Source organism: Tachypleus tridentatus, chromosome 1 (genome assembly GCF_004210375.1).
Source record: "Tachypleus tridentatus isolate NWPU-2018 chromosome 1, ASM421037v1, whole genome shotgun sequence".
Classification (NCBI taxonomy): domain Eukaryota; kingdom Metazoa; phylum Arthropoda; class Merostomata; order Xiphosura; family Limulidae; genus Tachypleus; species Tachypleus tridentatus.
Genome location: NC_134825.1, coordinates 135,992,883 through 136,008,672, shown reverse-complemented (window position 1 = coordinate 136,008,672; position 15,790 = coordinate 135,992,883). Strand labels below are relative to the sequence as shown.

General features: G+C 33.2%; 1 protein-coding gene across 1 annotated transcript in view; it reads right to left on the bottom strand.

Moving 5' to 3' along the window:
* Window positions 1-2,024: 2,024 nt before the first annotated feature.
* LOC143225011 (alkaline phosphatase-like) overlaps window positions 2,025-15,790 on the bottom strand; it is a 59,442-nt gene continuing 45,676 nt past the window's right edge. The window contains exons 7-9 of the mRNA XM_076453643.1: window positions 12,621-12,766; window positions 8,156-8,315; window positions 2,025-3,132 (exon numbers count right to left, since the gene is read on the bottom strand). Of these exons, the coding sequence (XP_076309758.1) occupies window positions 2,840-3,132; window positions 8,156-8,315; window positions 12,621-12,766 (599 nt within the window). The 3' untranslated portion in view covers window positions 2,025-2,839. The remainder of the gene's footprint in view (window positions 3,133-8,155; window positions 8,316-12,620; window positions 12,767-15,790) is intronic.

The window sequence follows — 15,790 nt, the reverse complement described above, 5'->3', positions numbered from 1 at the left end:
TTAGTTTGTAATATTCTGATAGATGGGATAAAACTTCATCAAAGCCATCGAGGCCTGTCTGCCGTTTTCGTAAAATAACTAGTCATATTATGTCAAGTTGTTGGTGTTTGAAAAATATAAAAGAAAAGAAAGCAACACTTAGTGCTTTCATGTCCACAAGTGGATGTAATTTCACCAGTTCGCTCGATGTTGTTGATTTGACCACTAATATAAAGGTTGATGTAGTTAGACGTTTTGTGGCTGTTGGTTCTGTGCTTTGACAAATGAAACTGCTAATTCTATATCCTTACATACACTACATGATACTAGGTCGAATCTATCATTGTTGTTAGAAGGTAATTGCCTTTAGATACGAGTTTTGTTAATGGCTAGTTTGTTATTGCTCAGGGTACTGAGAGTGGCTTTGTTAATGTTCCTCTTCATGTCATTTATTCAACATCAGACCTAGCTTCTGGATCAGTTGAGGTGGGAGTAAAACATACTCTGCCAATTAAGAGTGTATCATCATTATTAAGAAACGATTTAGCTGGGAGAAAGGTAGTTGCCGAACTTAAAATGGTTAGGAATTCAATCTGTTTCATTTAAGAATGATGGTGTTCTTGAGAAGAATCCTGTTGTGTTTCCCTCATGTGCTGTGACTTGAGCTCAGGCTAGGAAATTAAACCAAAAGCAAATGACAGACTCTTATTCAGAGGACGATATTATTGATTTGTCTCGGATAGTTTTTGGATCGAACTAGAATCTTGTGTATTTTTATATTACTGATGATTCTTCAGTAAGATAATTATACACAAGGTTCTAGTTGGATCCAATTATTTTACTGATGATTCTTCAGTGAGTGAGATAATAATGCACATCAGAATTCTGGTTCAGCTGGTAAAGTTTTGTTTGCTGGAAAACAACTGATCACTGAGTAAAAAAGAGACAAACGGATATCTTCACTATTCAAATATGTACTCCTAAAAGATGAACTGAAGAATGTTCGAACAGTTATTTTGTTGGTTTGCTACGGAAGTTATAAACAGTGATAAATGCTTATTAGTCGGTAAGCTACAGATATTTAACCGAAGACGTTTATAGATTTCAAGCGTTATAAACCGTTTAATTTGAGAGAAGTAACTTCGTATTTCTACTTTCGTAAGTGAAAAGTCAGACTGTAAACGGCGCTAGACTAACCAAGAATAGATAGCTTACTATTTAACTACCAGTTATGTGAATCGTATCTCAGAACATCTGGTATGGAAGGTCGAATCGTTGTCCTCTACTTATCAATAAGTTTTAATACCCATACGAGCCGTTCTGAGATACATTTTTATTTCAAGTGGGTTTCTCATTATCAAGAGTTAAGTGAACTGTGCTAATATCAACTCGAAACTAATTCGATAATCGTGAATCGTTGATTAAATATTCAGTCCCAGACCAGATAGAAGACCCAGTATTGTTTGATAGTTTGTAAAACTTTTGTGAATAAATCATTATTTGTAAAAACTGGTATTATAAATTGTATTATTGTCTGTATATTAAATTATATTTGTGTAAAGGAAGAAAACTGTATATCAATCTTGTTGGCAAATATCATAAATTTCATACACATGGACATTCATTTGACTTCTAAATTCAAATTTAACGCTATTTGAAATCGTAATACGTAACATAATAAATTGTAATACATAACAGTACCTAATCTTGAGAATATGTAGCATACAGTTAAAAAAGCTTGTATGCAGCAAAATATATAAGTTTATTATTCTCAAAGCAAAAAAGAAATATTTGTCAGTTATTTGGAGGACTAATCTGAAGATATAGTGCAAAGATTTGAATTGTATTATCATGGCAGTGTGAAAACATCTAAGTTATTTACACATTTAGAAGTATATATTTTATATGTCTATTTATCTGAATAACTGAAACTCATGATTGATTGTTTTCCTGTTTTATGTTTACTGACTTATGGCATAGTTAAAAGGTATTAAAAATATAGTTTTAAGCCGTACCCAAATAAAATGCAGTAAAATAATTACAAGTTAGATATACAAAATGGGTTTTTAATAAAAAAAATGGTTTTAATCAGTGATTACATAATCATTCACATCAAAAAGGTAAAACAATAGCATTTGTTTACAATATGCAATTGTTTTACTTCTAAAAAAATATATTTCAAATCAACAAAAATTTACATATTTGTCAGTATAGTGAACTTAAGATCATTATATCATTATTATTGTCGTCTGAGTTTTCTTAGTGCAATCCGCAACATTTGAATAATGGGAATCCTTTGTAGACACATAAAACACTTTCTACTTTGTGTTTCATGTTTGCACCTTAAAAACTAAATAGTATCAATAAGAACTCATTCCTGTTTAGTGGGGATGCAACTTGTTAAATTTAAGTATTAAGGTCATTTGATGTAATTATAGATAATGATTAAAACAAAAACATGGCCCGTAATGCAAATACCATAACACTTATGTGTTTAATTGTCTAATATCATTTCATTCAGGCTCTTAGCTGCTTGTTTTTTCTTACTTTGACATAATATTTAAATTAAAAACTTATTTTGTTTTTCCAGTAGAAAACAGTGTCCTTACAGTGGGATTTAACTTGTCAGGATATGTGTAAATATACCAGAACAAAACCACTGGATAAAGTTGTAAGCAATGCAATGAGCTTGTTGTTCATTGTACATTTGTTTAAATCAGATAACAAAAATAGGCCATTCAAATAAAGTAATTAGAATTATAATACTAAAAAACTATATGTCAATTAGTCAGTGTCTATTATGGTGAAAATATAAAATAATCGAAATAAATGATACAAACCACATGAAATCTAGAAAAGGTTATAGATTATTTCTTCTAATGAAAAACGTCACGAAAGAAAATGCCAACAAAACATTTCTAAAAGCTGAATTCATCGCACAGTTTCCATATTGCTCCTGAGGATTTTTTTGACAATGTTCTTTGTTCTGGCCCACGCATGATGTGTAGGCCATGGCATGGGCTATATATGTTTGTTCTTGCACTCCGTGAAACAAGTGAGCCATAGGCCCGATAGCATAAAGGGCAACATCCTCACCACCATGAGTTTCTTCAGTCATTGGAATCAAGGAAAGCTGCTGATAGTCTTTATGAGCTGCGTAAATACAAACAATACAACAAATAATAACGTTTTTGACAATATTCCAGAATCACATACCAATGGTATTTTAAAATGTATTGATGATATGTTAGCAAACACAGTTGAAATATTGGTAGGTTATGCTGCAGAAATATTCATTCTTTGTGGGCTTGTGGAAAGGCAGTACAAGCAAAACACAGTGTTATATCAACTCATATACAACTAAAACTTTATTTCACAAGAATATTTGACAATTGTGAGCCATAAAAATACCGAAGTTTCTCTCACATTTACAAGCATCATTGGTGAAGTATTTAGTCCTTTTTCTGTAATTGTTCATTGTGAATTTATTCAATAAAGATACCATATCGCGTGTAGTTTGCAGTCACTTAATGTGACTTTTATCTCATTTATGTCTAGCACCTGTTGATATCTTCAGTCATCCAATTCAACTTTTATATTAATATTTGTTGCTGCTTGCATTCATCCAATGTGACATATACTCACATAGATCAAATGTATTTTCTTGATTTAATTGTTCATTGTACTGTTATCAAACAAACGTTTAGCGTTCATCCAGTATATGTAACACAACGAGTTGTCTCTTAAAGCACAATTTACTTGTATGGTTTCCCGAGTGTTGTGTCATGATGCCCACACTCAACAAAAATGCACATAATCAATTCTTGTAACATACACCTATTGAAATTAAACTGATATTTAAATTATGAGTAAATAACTATAGAATATTTTAGATTGCCTAGTAAATTTTGCTTTTTATGGTGATTGTAAATTTTATCGTAAGAGGGGTGCATGAAGAAAAACATACTGATCCTATACTTACTGCAGTCTATTCTCTTTTTGATATATATTTTAAAGGAACTTTAAACGGATAAGTTATACATCAGATAACATTAAATAATTTTATACAGCTGGCCGCTGCCATTTTACAAAGTATTGTTTGTTTGTTTTGGAATTTCGCACAAAGCTACTCGAGGGCTATCTGTGCTAGCCGTCCCTAATTTAGCAGTGTAGTCATCACCACCCACCGCCAACTCTTGGACTACTCTTTTACCGACGAATAGTGGGATTGACCGTCACATTATAACGCCCTCACGGCTGGGAGGGCGAGCATGTTTGGCGCGACCGGGATGCGAACCCGCGACCCTCAGATTACGAGTCACACGCCTTAACACGTTTGGCCATGCCAGGCCGTATTCCAAAGTAAAATATGAGATTTTTAAATAAAATGTGCAACATGTACTTAATATGATAATATATTCAAACACTTCTAATACTTCTTACTGGCATGTCTGCAGGCTTAAAACACTAGAAAGGTTTCGAAATCTGCTGTGGGCATCACACATACAGCCCATTATGTAACTTTAGGTTTAAGAATAACCATACTTATTTCTTCAGTTGTAAATTGAACAGTAATATTATTAAACCTATGTTTAAAAATGTGCATTACGTAAATATATATCCAATAATTGAGTAGATCTGCTGTGAACACCACACATATAGCCCATTATGTAACTTTGCGCTTAACAACAACCACACTTATTTCTTCAGTTGTACATTGAACTAATATTATTAAACGTATCTTTGAAAATGTGCATTATATAAATATATATCCAATGATTAATTAGATCTGCTGTGGGTACCACACATATAGCCCATTATGTAACTTTGCGCTTAACAACAACCACACTTATTTCTTCAGTTGTAAATTGAACAGTAATATTATTAGACTTATCTTTGAAAATATGCATTACGTAAATACATAACCAATAATTAAGTAGAATAATGCATAATTAACTTTCAGCATGATGTGAAGAAAAAACTAATACGTACTCTTTGTAATAGATCAACTTCTGATTTTGTCAGTTAATGTAAACACTGAGACACTTAAACAGTTAGCAATTTCACATGCACGCAATGAACTATGGGCACTTTAATAGTTCAATTAAATACAGTTTGTTAGCTTCACGTAAAATGTTATATTCAAATAATCCAACTGTTTGAAGTATATATTGTGTTTACTAACTGCACATGTATAGCAGTGTGATTTCTGCTATACATGTACAGTTAGTAAATACTTTATTTATAGCTTTTAAATAGAATAAAGTTTAGTACCATGTAAAAAACTGTAACACTTAGAAAGCACTGTTATTGTCACAATATAACTAAAACTTAGTATTCCATTCAGATGTTACCCTTGCATAAAGTAAGAGCATTCAATATTGAGGGTACACTTTTTATTTTCTTCAAAATTAACGTCTGTTTCTTTGTTTTTAAAGTAAAGCCGTATTGAGTTATCTACCGCGAGAATCGAACTTCACATTTTTAGCATGGTAAATCCTTATACTTACAGCTGTTCCACCAGGGGACTCAAATTAAAAGAATGATATTTTCAGCAGAAAATGTTTGGTAAATTTTCAATCAACCAGAAACGCCTCGTTAAGAAGTTCGTTCGTTTTTGAATTTTTGCGCAAAGCTTTGAAGCTTATTTAGCAGTGTAAAACTAGAGGAAGTGCAGATAGTCAACACCACCCACCGTCAACTCTTGAGCTGCTCTTTTACCAAGGAATAGTAGGACTGATTAGAACGTCCCCATGGCTAAAAGAGCGAGCATGTTTGCCGTTACGAAGAATATGATCTAGCAAAACTGGGATTTATCCTTTTTGTGTGAAACTAATTCGTATTGTAGTATACAATGAGACATAACGATTAAAAGTTAGGGTTTTCAAATCAGACAAATACTGACCGAGTTATGACTGGCTACATAACATAATGTTTAGGGACAACAAAGGACCAGCTGATCCATCTCAGCTGTCTCATCCTCTAAGCCAAACTAAAAAAAAACAAAAAACAACCTTTACCATTCATATATCTGTCAAGCTTTCTCTTAAACTTATCCAAATTTACTGTCTCTACAACAGCAAAGGCAACCTATTCCAAAGGCCAACCACCCTATTTAAATAATAAAATTGTCTTAGCTGAAGACGACTTCTACTTTGCCTAAATCTATATTTGTTTCCCTAGTTCTACAATTCTCGATGTTAAGTATTAAAAATGTTGATGTACCAACATTATCAATTTCTTTTACAATCCTAAACGTTGGATCCTCTTTGACTCTTCTTTTTCCAATACAAAACAGTTTTTAAGGATCTTAACTTCTCCTCATATGACAACCCCTCCAGCTAAGGCACCATTTCAGCAACCCTCCTCTGAACCCTTTCCAACAGTTCAATATCTTTTCTAAATTAAGGAGCCCAAGACTGAACACAACAGTCCAAATGTGGCCTAACCAGTGACATATACAATGAAATTATTACCTCTTTAGACTTGTATTCAATATTGCTGTAGATATAATTTAAAACTATTTAGTTAACTTATACCTCTCATGTACAGAGATCAGTTTCTTTACAAGCCTTTTATGTGGCAATTTGTCAGATGCTTTTAAAAATTCAGGTGCACCAAATCTACACCATTACCATCATCTGTATATGCAGCAACATTTTCAAAGCATATCAAAAAATTTGTAAGGCAAGATTTAACATTTTCAAAGCATATCAAAAAATTTGTAAGGCAAGATTTTCCCTTAGTGAAACCACGTTGATTGTCCGATAAAATTCTAAACTTTGTTAAATGACTTTGCAAAGTATATTTTTCAGACTTTCTAAAACTTTTCTTACAACTGTTGTAAAATTAATAGGCCTAAAATAACTGGAACAACTTCTATTGCCTCTCTTGAAGATAAAAGTGATATTAGCTAATTTCCAGTCTGTTGGTACTTGCCCACTGTTCAAAGACTTACAAAAATTGTGGCAAGTGGCTCACATATTTAATCCTTGACAACCTTTAAAACCCTCGGGAAAATGTTATCTGGCCCAAAAGCCTTATCATTTTTTTAAACATACCAATTTTATTTCAACAAGCTCAGACTTTGTGCAGTTGTTCTGTTCAACTTTGTTTCATGTATCAATTGGTCCAGATGAGGAATATTTTGCTTATGTCTTCATTAATACAAACTGAAGAAAAAGCAAAATTTACTAAATCAGCCATTTCATAATCATCAGATACAAGCCGTCCTTTATCATCACTCAAGGGTTGTATCTCCACCCTAACATTTTTATTACCCCTGATGTACTTTAAAAATCTTTACTGCTATTTTTTATGTTTTTATCTAAATATTTTTTATTCATCCTTTTGGATGTCCTAATTTTCCACATGACCAACTTTCTTGTTCTCCTATGATACAATCAATTTAAATTTCTTAAACTTATAATGCTTCTCTTTAATTTTATTTTTTCCTCTTTGTGAATTTTTCTTTTACTTCCAGCTACCATTTTCTTTCTGTAATGAATATATGAGCTGCAGTTAATGAAAGTTCACTACAAGAACCGCTTTTTTCATCCGTCGTTGTATCTGTTGTTCAGAGTCCAACTGCTCTTCAGCACATAGCTCTAAGCTCTATTAGTTATAACTGAAACTTTGCTACTCTTTGTGGTCACCATAATTGTCATCATAAATGACTATTATTCTCTTAATTACCTGAATGCATAAGGTACTGAGATGTTTATTTGCAACCTGTACAGCCGCTATGGATACAATAACGATGGACTTTTTAACAGTAGTGTTAGTACTATTAACCTTACGCCAAATCAGAAAATCAAGAACAAAATTTTCAACTTCTAACAGAGAGTGAAGAAAGTCGCATAATTTGATTTAATATTAAAAAAAAGTCAATTAGTATATGTAGTTATTGCTAATAAGGTGGTGCTGCCACTAAGAAATTCACAGTTTCTTTGATTGCTCAGATCTCCCGACTGCACTACTTTATCATCATATGGACTACATATTCGAATATAACAAATTTCGGACTTTCAGTTGGTATACCAACATATCCAAGAAACATTTATTGGAATTTCTTATTCCTTGCCCTGCCACCCAAAAACGCTACTTTGAACACTGGTTGAGGGAGAGATCATGTGTTTGTACAATTTTATTCAAAACTCAAAACAAACGTACTCACTTGTATCTACACCTGTCAAATTTTCCCTTTGTCCTCCTTTGGAATATCCTGGTCCATTAGTGTACATAAGAGTGGTGTAAGGTAGGTTGTCTACATTGGACACTCCTGCAAACCCAAGTATTGGCGTTCCTCTCTGAGCATATCCGTTCACTGTCATTACCTGTCTCAAATGATAAATCAAAAAGCTTACACTTACATATTATAATAGTTTTCAAATGTATTTTGAATAATTACATATATTGGAAGAGATTAGTATCTGGCTCATTATATGTTTTAACACCATATTTTTCATTCTGTCCCTTAAGATTCTTGAAGAAGAAGAAGGATGTAAAACAGTATTTCAATCACACTATGTCTGCCACATCAATTACCAACGATGCGTTTCGCTCTATACACAGCTCATCAGTCCAAGTGAGATAGAACAAACACACAACTGATTGTCAATTAAGAAAACACGTTCACATCATACAAGTTATTGGTATTTGAAATATTCAAAGTTACATAAAATGTAAAAACAAAAGAAGATTTGTTTTAAGCGAGTTTGAATATTTGCATTAATGCAAGTTCTGTTTTTTTAAAATAAATATTTGATTACAATATTTGTATTCTAGTGAGATGAAAAAACGCGCAAATTTTCATAAGTCTGCATTATTTTAGTTTCTTTGCTTTTGTCGTGATGTTTCATATTATTTCCACAAATGATACATGAGAAAGAAAAATATTGGTATCTTACAAACTAAACTATGTTCCGCTGTCACTGGAGAGTCGAAAAAGTAACTAATTTTTATCGTAACTGTACAAACATTTTATAGAAATATATATTCTAAAGTTTAAAATGATGCTGCAATTACAACACTATGTCAACTCTAAATTTTGTTGCTTTAATGCAGGGGTTCCCAAATTTTTAAACCTGCTAAACTTCACATCAGAAAGAAAAAAACATTCCGGAGCTTTAATAAAAAATACACTAAAAAGAGAAACAATCGGCCACTAGCAGCACATTAAGTTTAATTCAAACTTTTAGAATATAAATTTATTAAACATATCAATATTTAAAGAAAAATGTTTATTCTACTCATTTGTTCAAAAATTTCTGCTTGCAAAATGTGTATCAGTAAAAGTATAGTGTACTTATTTATTGATTAGTGGCTCGGATGGACTTGCTTTTGTTCACAAATTAGTTCAATATTTGAAGTTATGGTTGTTACCTGTAAGCGTAAATCATCTTCAATATTTAGCCTGGTCTTTGTAGCTATATACAGTGAAAATGTTTGCTCACAAAGATATGTTGTCGAAAAACACATCAAAATTTTCAAATCTCTATAACTTATTTCAGGGTATTCAATGGCCATTTGAAATCAAACTTGTGTAACTTCTTCGTGCTGAAATTTTGTTTTTAAGGTGTAACCAGTTGAAATTTCTATAAGCTGTTCTTTCTCTTTCAAAGGCAAATCGTTGGTATTCGCAGAGTCAACAAAGGGATTTTGAATCCACAGTAATTTTTCTAAATGAGGAGGGAAGTGCTCCTCAACAGTTGTACACAAATCAGAAATGTGCTACAAGACTGAAACTTTGGCATCTTTACTTAAGAAAATTTCATTCATAAGTAAAAAAAAAACTGATATTTTCAAAGTAATCAAGTTCTTGCATAAGTATACATTCACCCCTAAGTTTTAGCTTACGTTGAAGCGCTTCCATTTTACTCTGAGCTTTGAAGTACGTTACACTGGTACCCTGCATTGCAGCATTCACTTTATTAGATAGGCAAGTACGTCTGAAAGGTAAGCCACTTTCTGGATCCAGCATTTGTCCCTTAATTTGTATGCAAGTTCAAAATGACATTCAAATAAAAGAAACCTATCTCCTCACCCACTTCGTAAAACGAGCAAACATTTTCCCCCGAGAAAGCTACTGGACTTCAGTATGAAGCAGCAAATTTTTATGCAAAGTTTCCATATCATCACAGAGTAAACTGAAGATCCTCGCATTCAGTGGTCTTGATTTTATAAAATTTACTGTTTTTATGACATCATCCAATGCCTCATTTAAGTCATCTTGCATGACGATGAAGATCGCAGTGGATACTCTCGATGTCTAGGTTTTTCTTTTTTATACGTGCCACTGCGCCTGAAAATTTTCCTATCATAGCTGCAGCACCATCAGTACAAATACTTGAGCAAAGCTGACGTTGGATCTCATTTTCTTCCATAAGTAAATCGATCAGTTTAAATGTTTCTTCGCCCGTTACCCCCCAGTAGCTCAGCGTTATGTCTGCGGACTTACAACGCTAAAAACTGGGTTTCGATACCCGTAGTGGGCAGAGCACAGATAGCCCATTATGTAGCTTTGTACTTGATTCAAAACAACAACAACTTCTTTGCCTGTTATCTAAGTAGGCAAAGATTTGCAAATTAGCATGTCTTCTTCAAAACTAGCTTCGTGAATATAGCGAACAAACACAAGCAACATCACTTAACCTGTGATATCTGTTGATTCATCCGTCTGATGCGAAAATGTTGGACTCGCTTTTACTCGCCTTATTAACTCCTGTTAAGCAATTTGCTGACACATACTTGATTTTTCGAGAAACCGAGTTGTCAGAAAGAGACAAAAAGTTAATGTTTTAAAGAAATTTCTTATCAGTCATTCACGCTACCAAATCTTTTACGCATGATTTTATAAAATCTTCTGCATTTGTATGAGCTTCATCTGCTTTTACAATACGGTAACTAACAAAATATGAAGTAACAAGAGCACCTTTGTTTTTCTGATAGAAAAACGAACGAAATGTAGCTTTCCTTGCATTTAATTGCAAACACTTTCTTTTGAAATAATCGGAAGTTGGATTTTTTAATTGGGAGTGTTTGGTTTCTACAGCCGTTTTAACTTTGCTGTATGCAAAGTACTGTTACTCAACACTGTTCCATATTCAACACACAACCCACTAGGTCCATCTTCATTACCTGTCCATGTAAAACCATATTCACTAAAACTTTCATCATACTTTCTTTTCTTTCTGGTTTCGGTACTTCTTGCATCATCCTACGTTGACGCTGATGAATTCGTGTTAGGCCTAGGAAGATTTTTACTCGTATCATATTTATCACTGATATTCAGCTACTTATCTGTTATAAGGGTGACAACTATTATTAATTATATCTTTGACACTTTAAAAGTATTTTCGAGGACACAAAATATCTTTTTAATGAAAACTCGTTCAAGGACTTGAGTTTTATTATCATACAATGACATGCTGACCGAAGATCAATGTTGTCATAACGAAGTAAGAAATAAAGATTTGTGGAAAAAAGGCTAGGCCACTAGAATAATATATTTTTCTAAAGGAAAGGGGTAATCTACGATTTTATATTTTTGTGTGTTTTTACATATTTTTTAAAGCCAAATAACAAAATATTAAGCCAGATCTGACGTGCATCTAAATCTCGAACGAAATTAAACAAAATGAAACATGACGTCAAGCGGGTGTATGACGGCATATAACTCATTGGTACCAAGTTTGTCTAATTAAACTACAACAAATCTAACCTAACGTAACAATTACTAATTACAATTGTCATAAATATAATTATACTTCATATAAATATACTTTGAAATTAAAACAATTGATACTGCATCTAATTGCATCCCAATGTTTCAATTTTAGACAAGTTTCAGCTATGACGTCATGTTTCATTTTGTTTCATTTCGTTCGAGATTCAGCCACTAAATCAGATCTGGCTTTTAAAAGACAGTTAGCATCACTACTCAGGATTGACCGATGTTTCATACGAAAATTACTTGGCTATCTTGCATCTCCAATGATGCATGTGATCTTGAGATGGTGCCATATCTACTAGCAACCAGTGGTGCCATTGTCAAAGTTAATTGAGATTGTGTGTGTGTGTGTGTGTTTTCTACTAGCAAAGCCACATCGGGCTATCTGCTAAGCCCACCGAGGGGAATCGAACCCCTGATTTTAGCGTTGTACTTCCGTAGACTTACCGCTGTACTAGAGGGGGGCTAATTGAAATTGTATCAACACTTTCACCGTGAGAACTTCACCTGAGATACAAAATAGAATCCTTTGACGTTAGGCAGATTAAAATATTAAAAGGCCCAATACGCGATAAACGTGTTATATTAAACATATTTTTTACTTTTTTGTACAGCGTATTTTGATTCAATTTTATAGTTTTAGGAAAAAATATTAACATTTTAAAATTTCCTCGCTGAGCTCTAGACAACTATGGCGGAGCTAAAGGGTTCCGCGGAGCATGGTTTGATAAAATATTAAAGTTTAATGTATCGCATTCCATGTTTTTAAATTGTATGCTAATTATTTTTTTCTTTACTTACTGTATTGTGTTATACATGGGCGTATATACATATGTGTCTATGCGTACATTAATCAAAATTCAGTCAGAAAATTATTTAACTTTGTAAACTAAAGAGACAATAAACAAACCTGAGAATGATCTGCAGTCACAATAATAAGGGTATCTTCTCGACTTGTCATTAATAAGGCCTCGTTAACTGCTTGTTCGAAAGTAAGGGTTTCTTCGAGAGCATGACGAGCTAAGGTGTCGTGGTGTCCGTGGTCTATTCTGGCACCTTGAAAGAATTAAGCAATAAATAGATGATTGAAACTGCAGTTAAGAATAAATATGCTATTTATTTTAATGGATCATAACTTCAGGTATGTATGATGATAGAGTTTCAGCTCATTGAGATAAGCCAAATTTAAGTTAAATACCTCCAACTCATATTCATAATCTAGAATAATTTATTTTAAAGGCTTGAGGAAGTGGTAAAAATTTAGTAATTTCAAACATTTATAATACAAGTAAATGGATTAGCTTAAAATAAAGATATCTTGAAAGATGTTCTTAAATATTTACAGGCTGTTTAATTAGACGGATTTGAACTTCAGGCATATTCAACTGTTAGAATGTTATTACTTTAGTGTTTGACTAAAATAAACAAATAGTAAATAAATTACCCACACCACAGACATAACCTGAGATATTTTCATAAATTGTAGGTTAATTGTACTGTTTCAATAGCACGACTATTCTATTAGGAAAACTATATATTGCTATTTAAAATATAATTTGCATACGTCAAAATCAATTTTAAAGTAGTATTGTTTCTGCATGCTTTGTAAAATAGTATGGTTAAATGTGAACTCATATACAATAAAATTTTTGAGAATATCTTTTACATAATGATTGCAAATGTGAGACTTTTTGGACTCGTCTACAAAGAACGCTGTTTATGACATCAAGTAGACCTTACTGTCATGTATGAAGTAATGATTATGTATTAATTACAGTTGATTGGACACTTTTTGACATTTAATTGAAATACATAATAATTGTATATAATTATAAAACGCGTTTTATATATTATAATTTTATTTCGGACCAGCTGCAGATTTATTATAGCACGTATGTTAACGTATTACTGTTTCAAGTAACCGGAAATTTGAATTTAAATTTAGTAGTTATTTAACTGTTAATATGTATCAAATTTATGTTATTTGCCAAGAAGATTAATGAATACAGTTCCTTTTTAAACACAAATATATTTTAATATACAAATATAACAATATAATTTATAATAACGGTTATTACTATTACTTATTACAAATGATGGTTTTTATACAAGAGTTTTACAAACTTACAAACTATACTGAGTATTATATCCGGTATACACCCTTGTGCAAATTAACTGAAACAAATGGTCATTTTACAATATTTTCAGCATGGCGGTCGGTGTAGGCTCGCTGGACCCGCTGATTTCCTTTAATAGTCATTTTTTCACACAGACGGCGTCATTAGCTGTGTTTTGCAGTACGGTCAATCTATTTTGGGGATATAAGAAAGTTTGAGAAATATTACGTCATTCAAAATTGCGTAAGAAGGGCAAGGAGTCCAGTCAAAAAACAACTTTTTACCAACTCAATGAAGAAAAAACGGTATCAATGGGGTCTGAAATACAAGAACTGGACGCAAGAACAATGAAGGAAGGTGTTATTCAGTGACGAGACTCATTTCTTCGTACAGGGTCAAAGAAGTCTGCATATTCGCAGATCTCCAGGTGAGAAACTTCGAGAATCTCACATCAATCAGCTCGTAAAACATCCCTTGAAGAAGATGTTTTGGAGCTTTTTCGGCTACTATGACGCCGGAGGCTTTCATATCGTAAATGGACCACAGTACATCGAAATTTTGCAGAGAAGAGTCGTTCCAGAATTGAAAAAGAGATTCCAGATGGATCTGGCATTTTTCAGCAAGATCTGGCTCCGTGCCACATATCGAAACTTGTGAAGAATTTTATGACTACAACGCGAATAAAGGTGCTGTACTGGCCTCCGGACTTAAATCCTATTGAAAATCTTTTGGCGATATGTAAAGAAAGACTTCGGGGAAAAGATTGTACTACGAAAGATAAGCTAATTGAGGCCATAATTAAGGTGTGGTACCGCGATCCAAAAATTAGTCAAGATTGCAATCAACTCGTGGACTCGATGTCAAAGTGGATTAATGATCTTCTGAAAAATAAAGGCGGTCATATTATGTATTAATTTGCGAGTAATTTTTGGATTCTCAGAAATAAAACGCAAAAAAAATTGAAAAAATCGTAATTTTCCGTCTTATTTCAAGTAATTTGCACAAGGGTGTACAACTGAAAATTTTTTCGACGATCCAGGCTCACAACGAGCAAATTAATTCTGAGTTTGATACTGTTGTGCCTCGCTTAAGCTAACGACGTCTACCTTGGCTAGCCTCACACCGGTTAGAAGGTCACTCTTTCCAGCAAAGATATTTATTGTCTTCGTAGAAATAATAACGTCCAAAACAATTCACTGAAGTTGAATAGTTTGTAATGTTTGAAATTTATGTGTACATATATAATGTTCCTGGTTAAATTTTATAGTTTTCTGATTAATAGACGTTAGTTCCAATTATAGCTTCGTAGGCCTATAGCACATTGACTGTAGCTCTCCAATAATATCCTCTTTTGGCGTGTTGCCTTTATACAAATCACGCGAATCTATAGAACCTTCACCAAAGTTCGCTTGCAAACAATGGGCCCGGCATGGCCAGGTGGGTTAAGGTGTGCGACTTGTAATCCGAGGGTCGCGAGTTCGCATCCCCGTCTCACCAAACGTGCTCGCCCCTTTTAGTTGTGGGGGCGTTATAAAGTGACGGTCAATCCCACTATTCGTTGGTAAAAGAGTAGCCCAAGAGTTGGCGGTGGGTGGTGGTGACTAGCTGCCTTCCCTCTAGTCTTGCACTGCTAAATTAGGGACGGCTAGCACAGATAGCCCTCGAGTAGCTTTGCGAGGAATTAAAAAACAAAAAAAAATTGCAAACAATGACCTAGCGCTTTTTCTTTAAAAATATTGTTGTTTTTCACTTTCAAGAATTATCTACAAGTTTCGAAAACAGGCAGGACTTGCACAATACAGAGTCAAGAATATACGTTACATGCAAAAAGGAAAAGTTTGCAGAAACAAGCGTAGGCACTAAAATAAATTTACAATGGTAAATCCTTTACATGGGTAAGATATAAAGAATAGATAAACCACAAATAAAGAACCCTGTAATAACTGAAAGCCACTGGAAAACT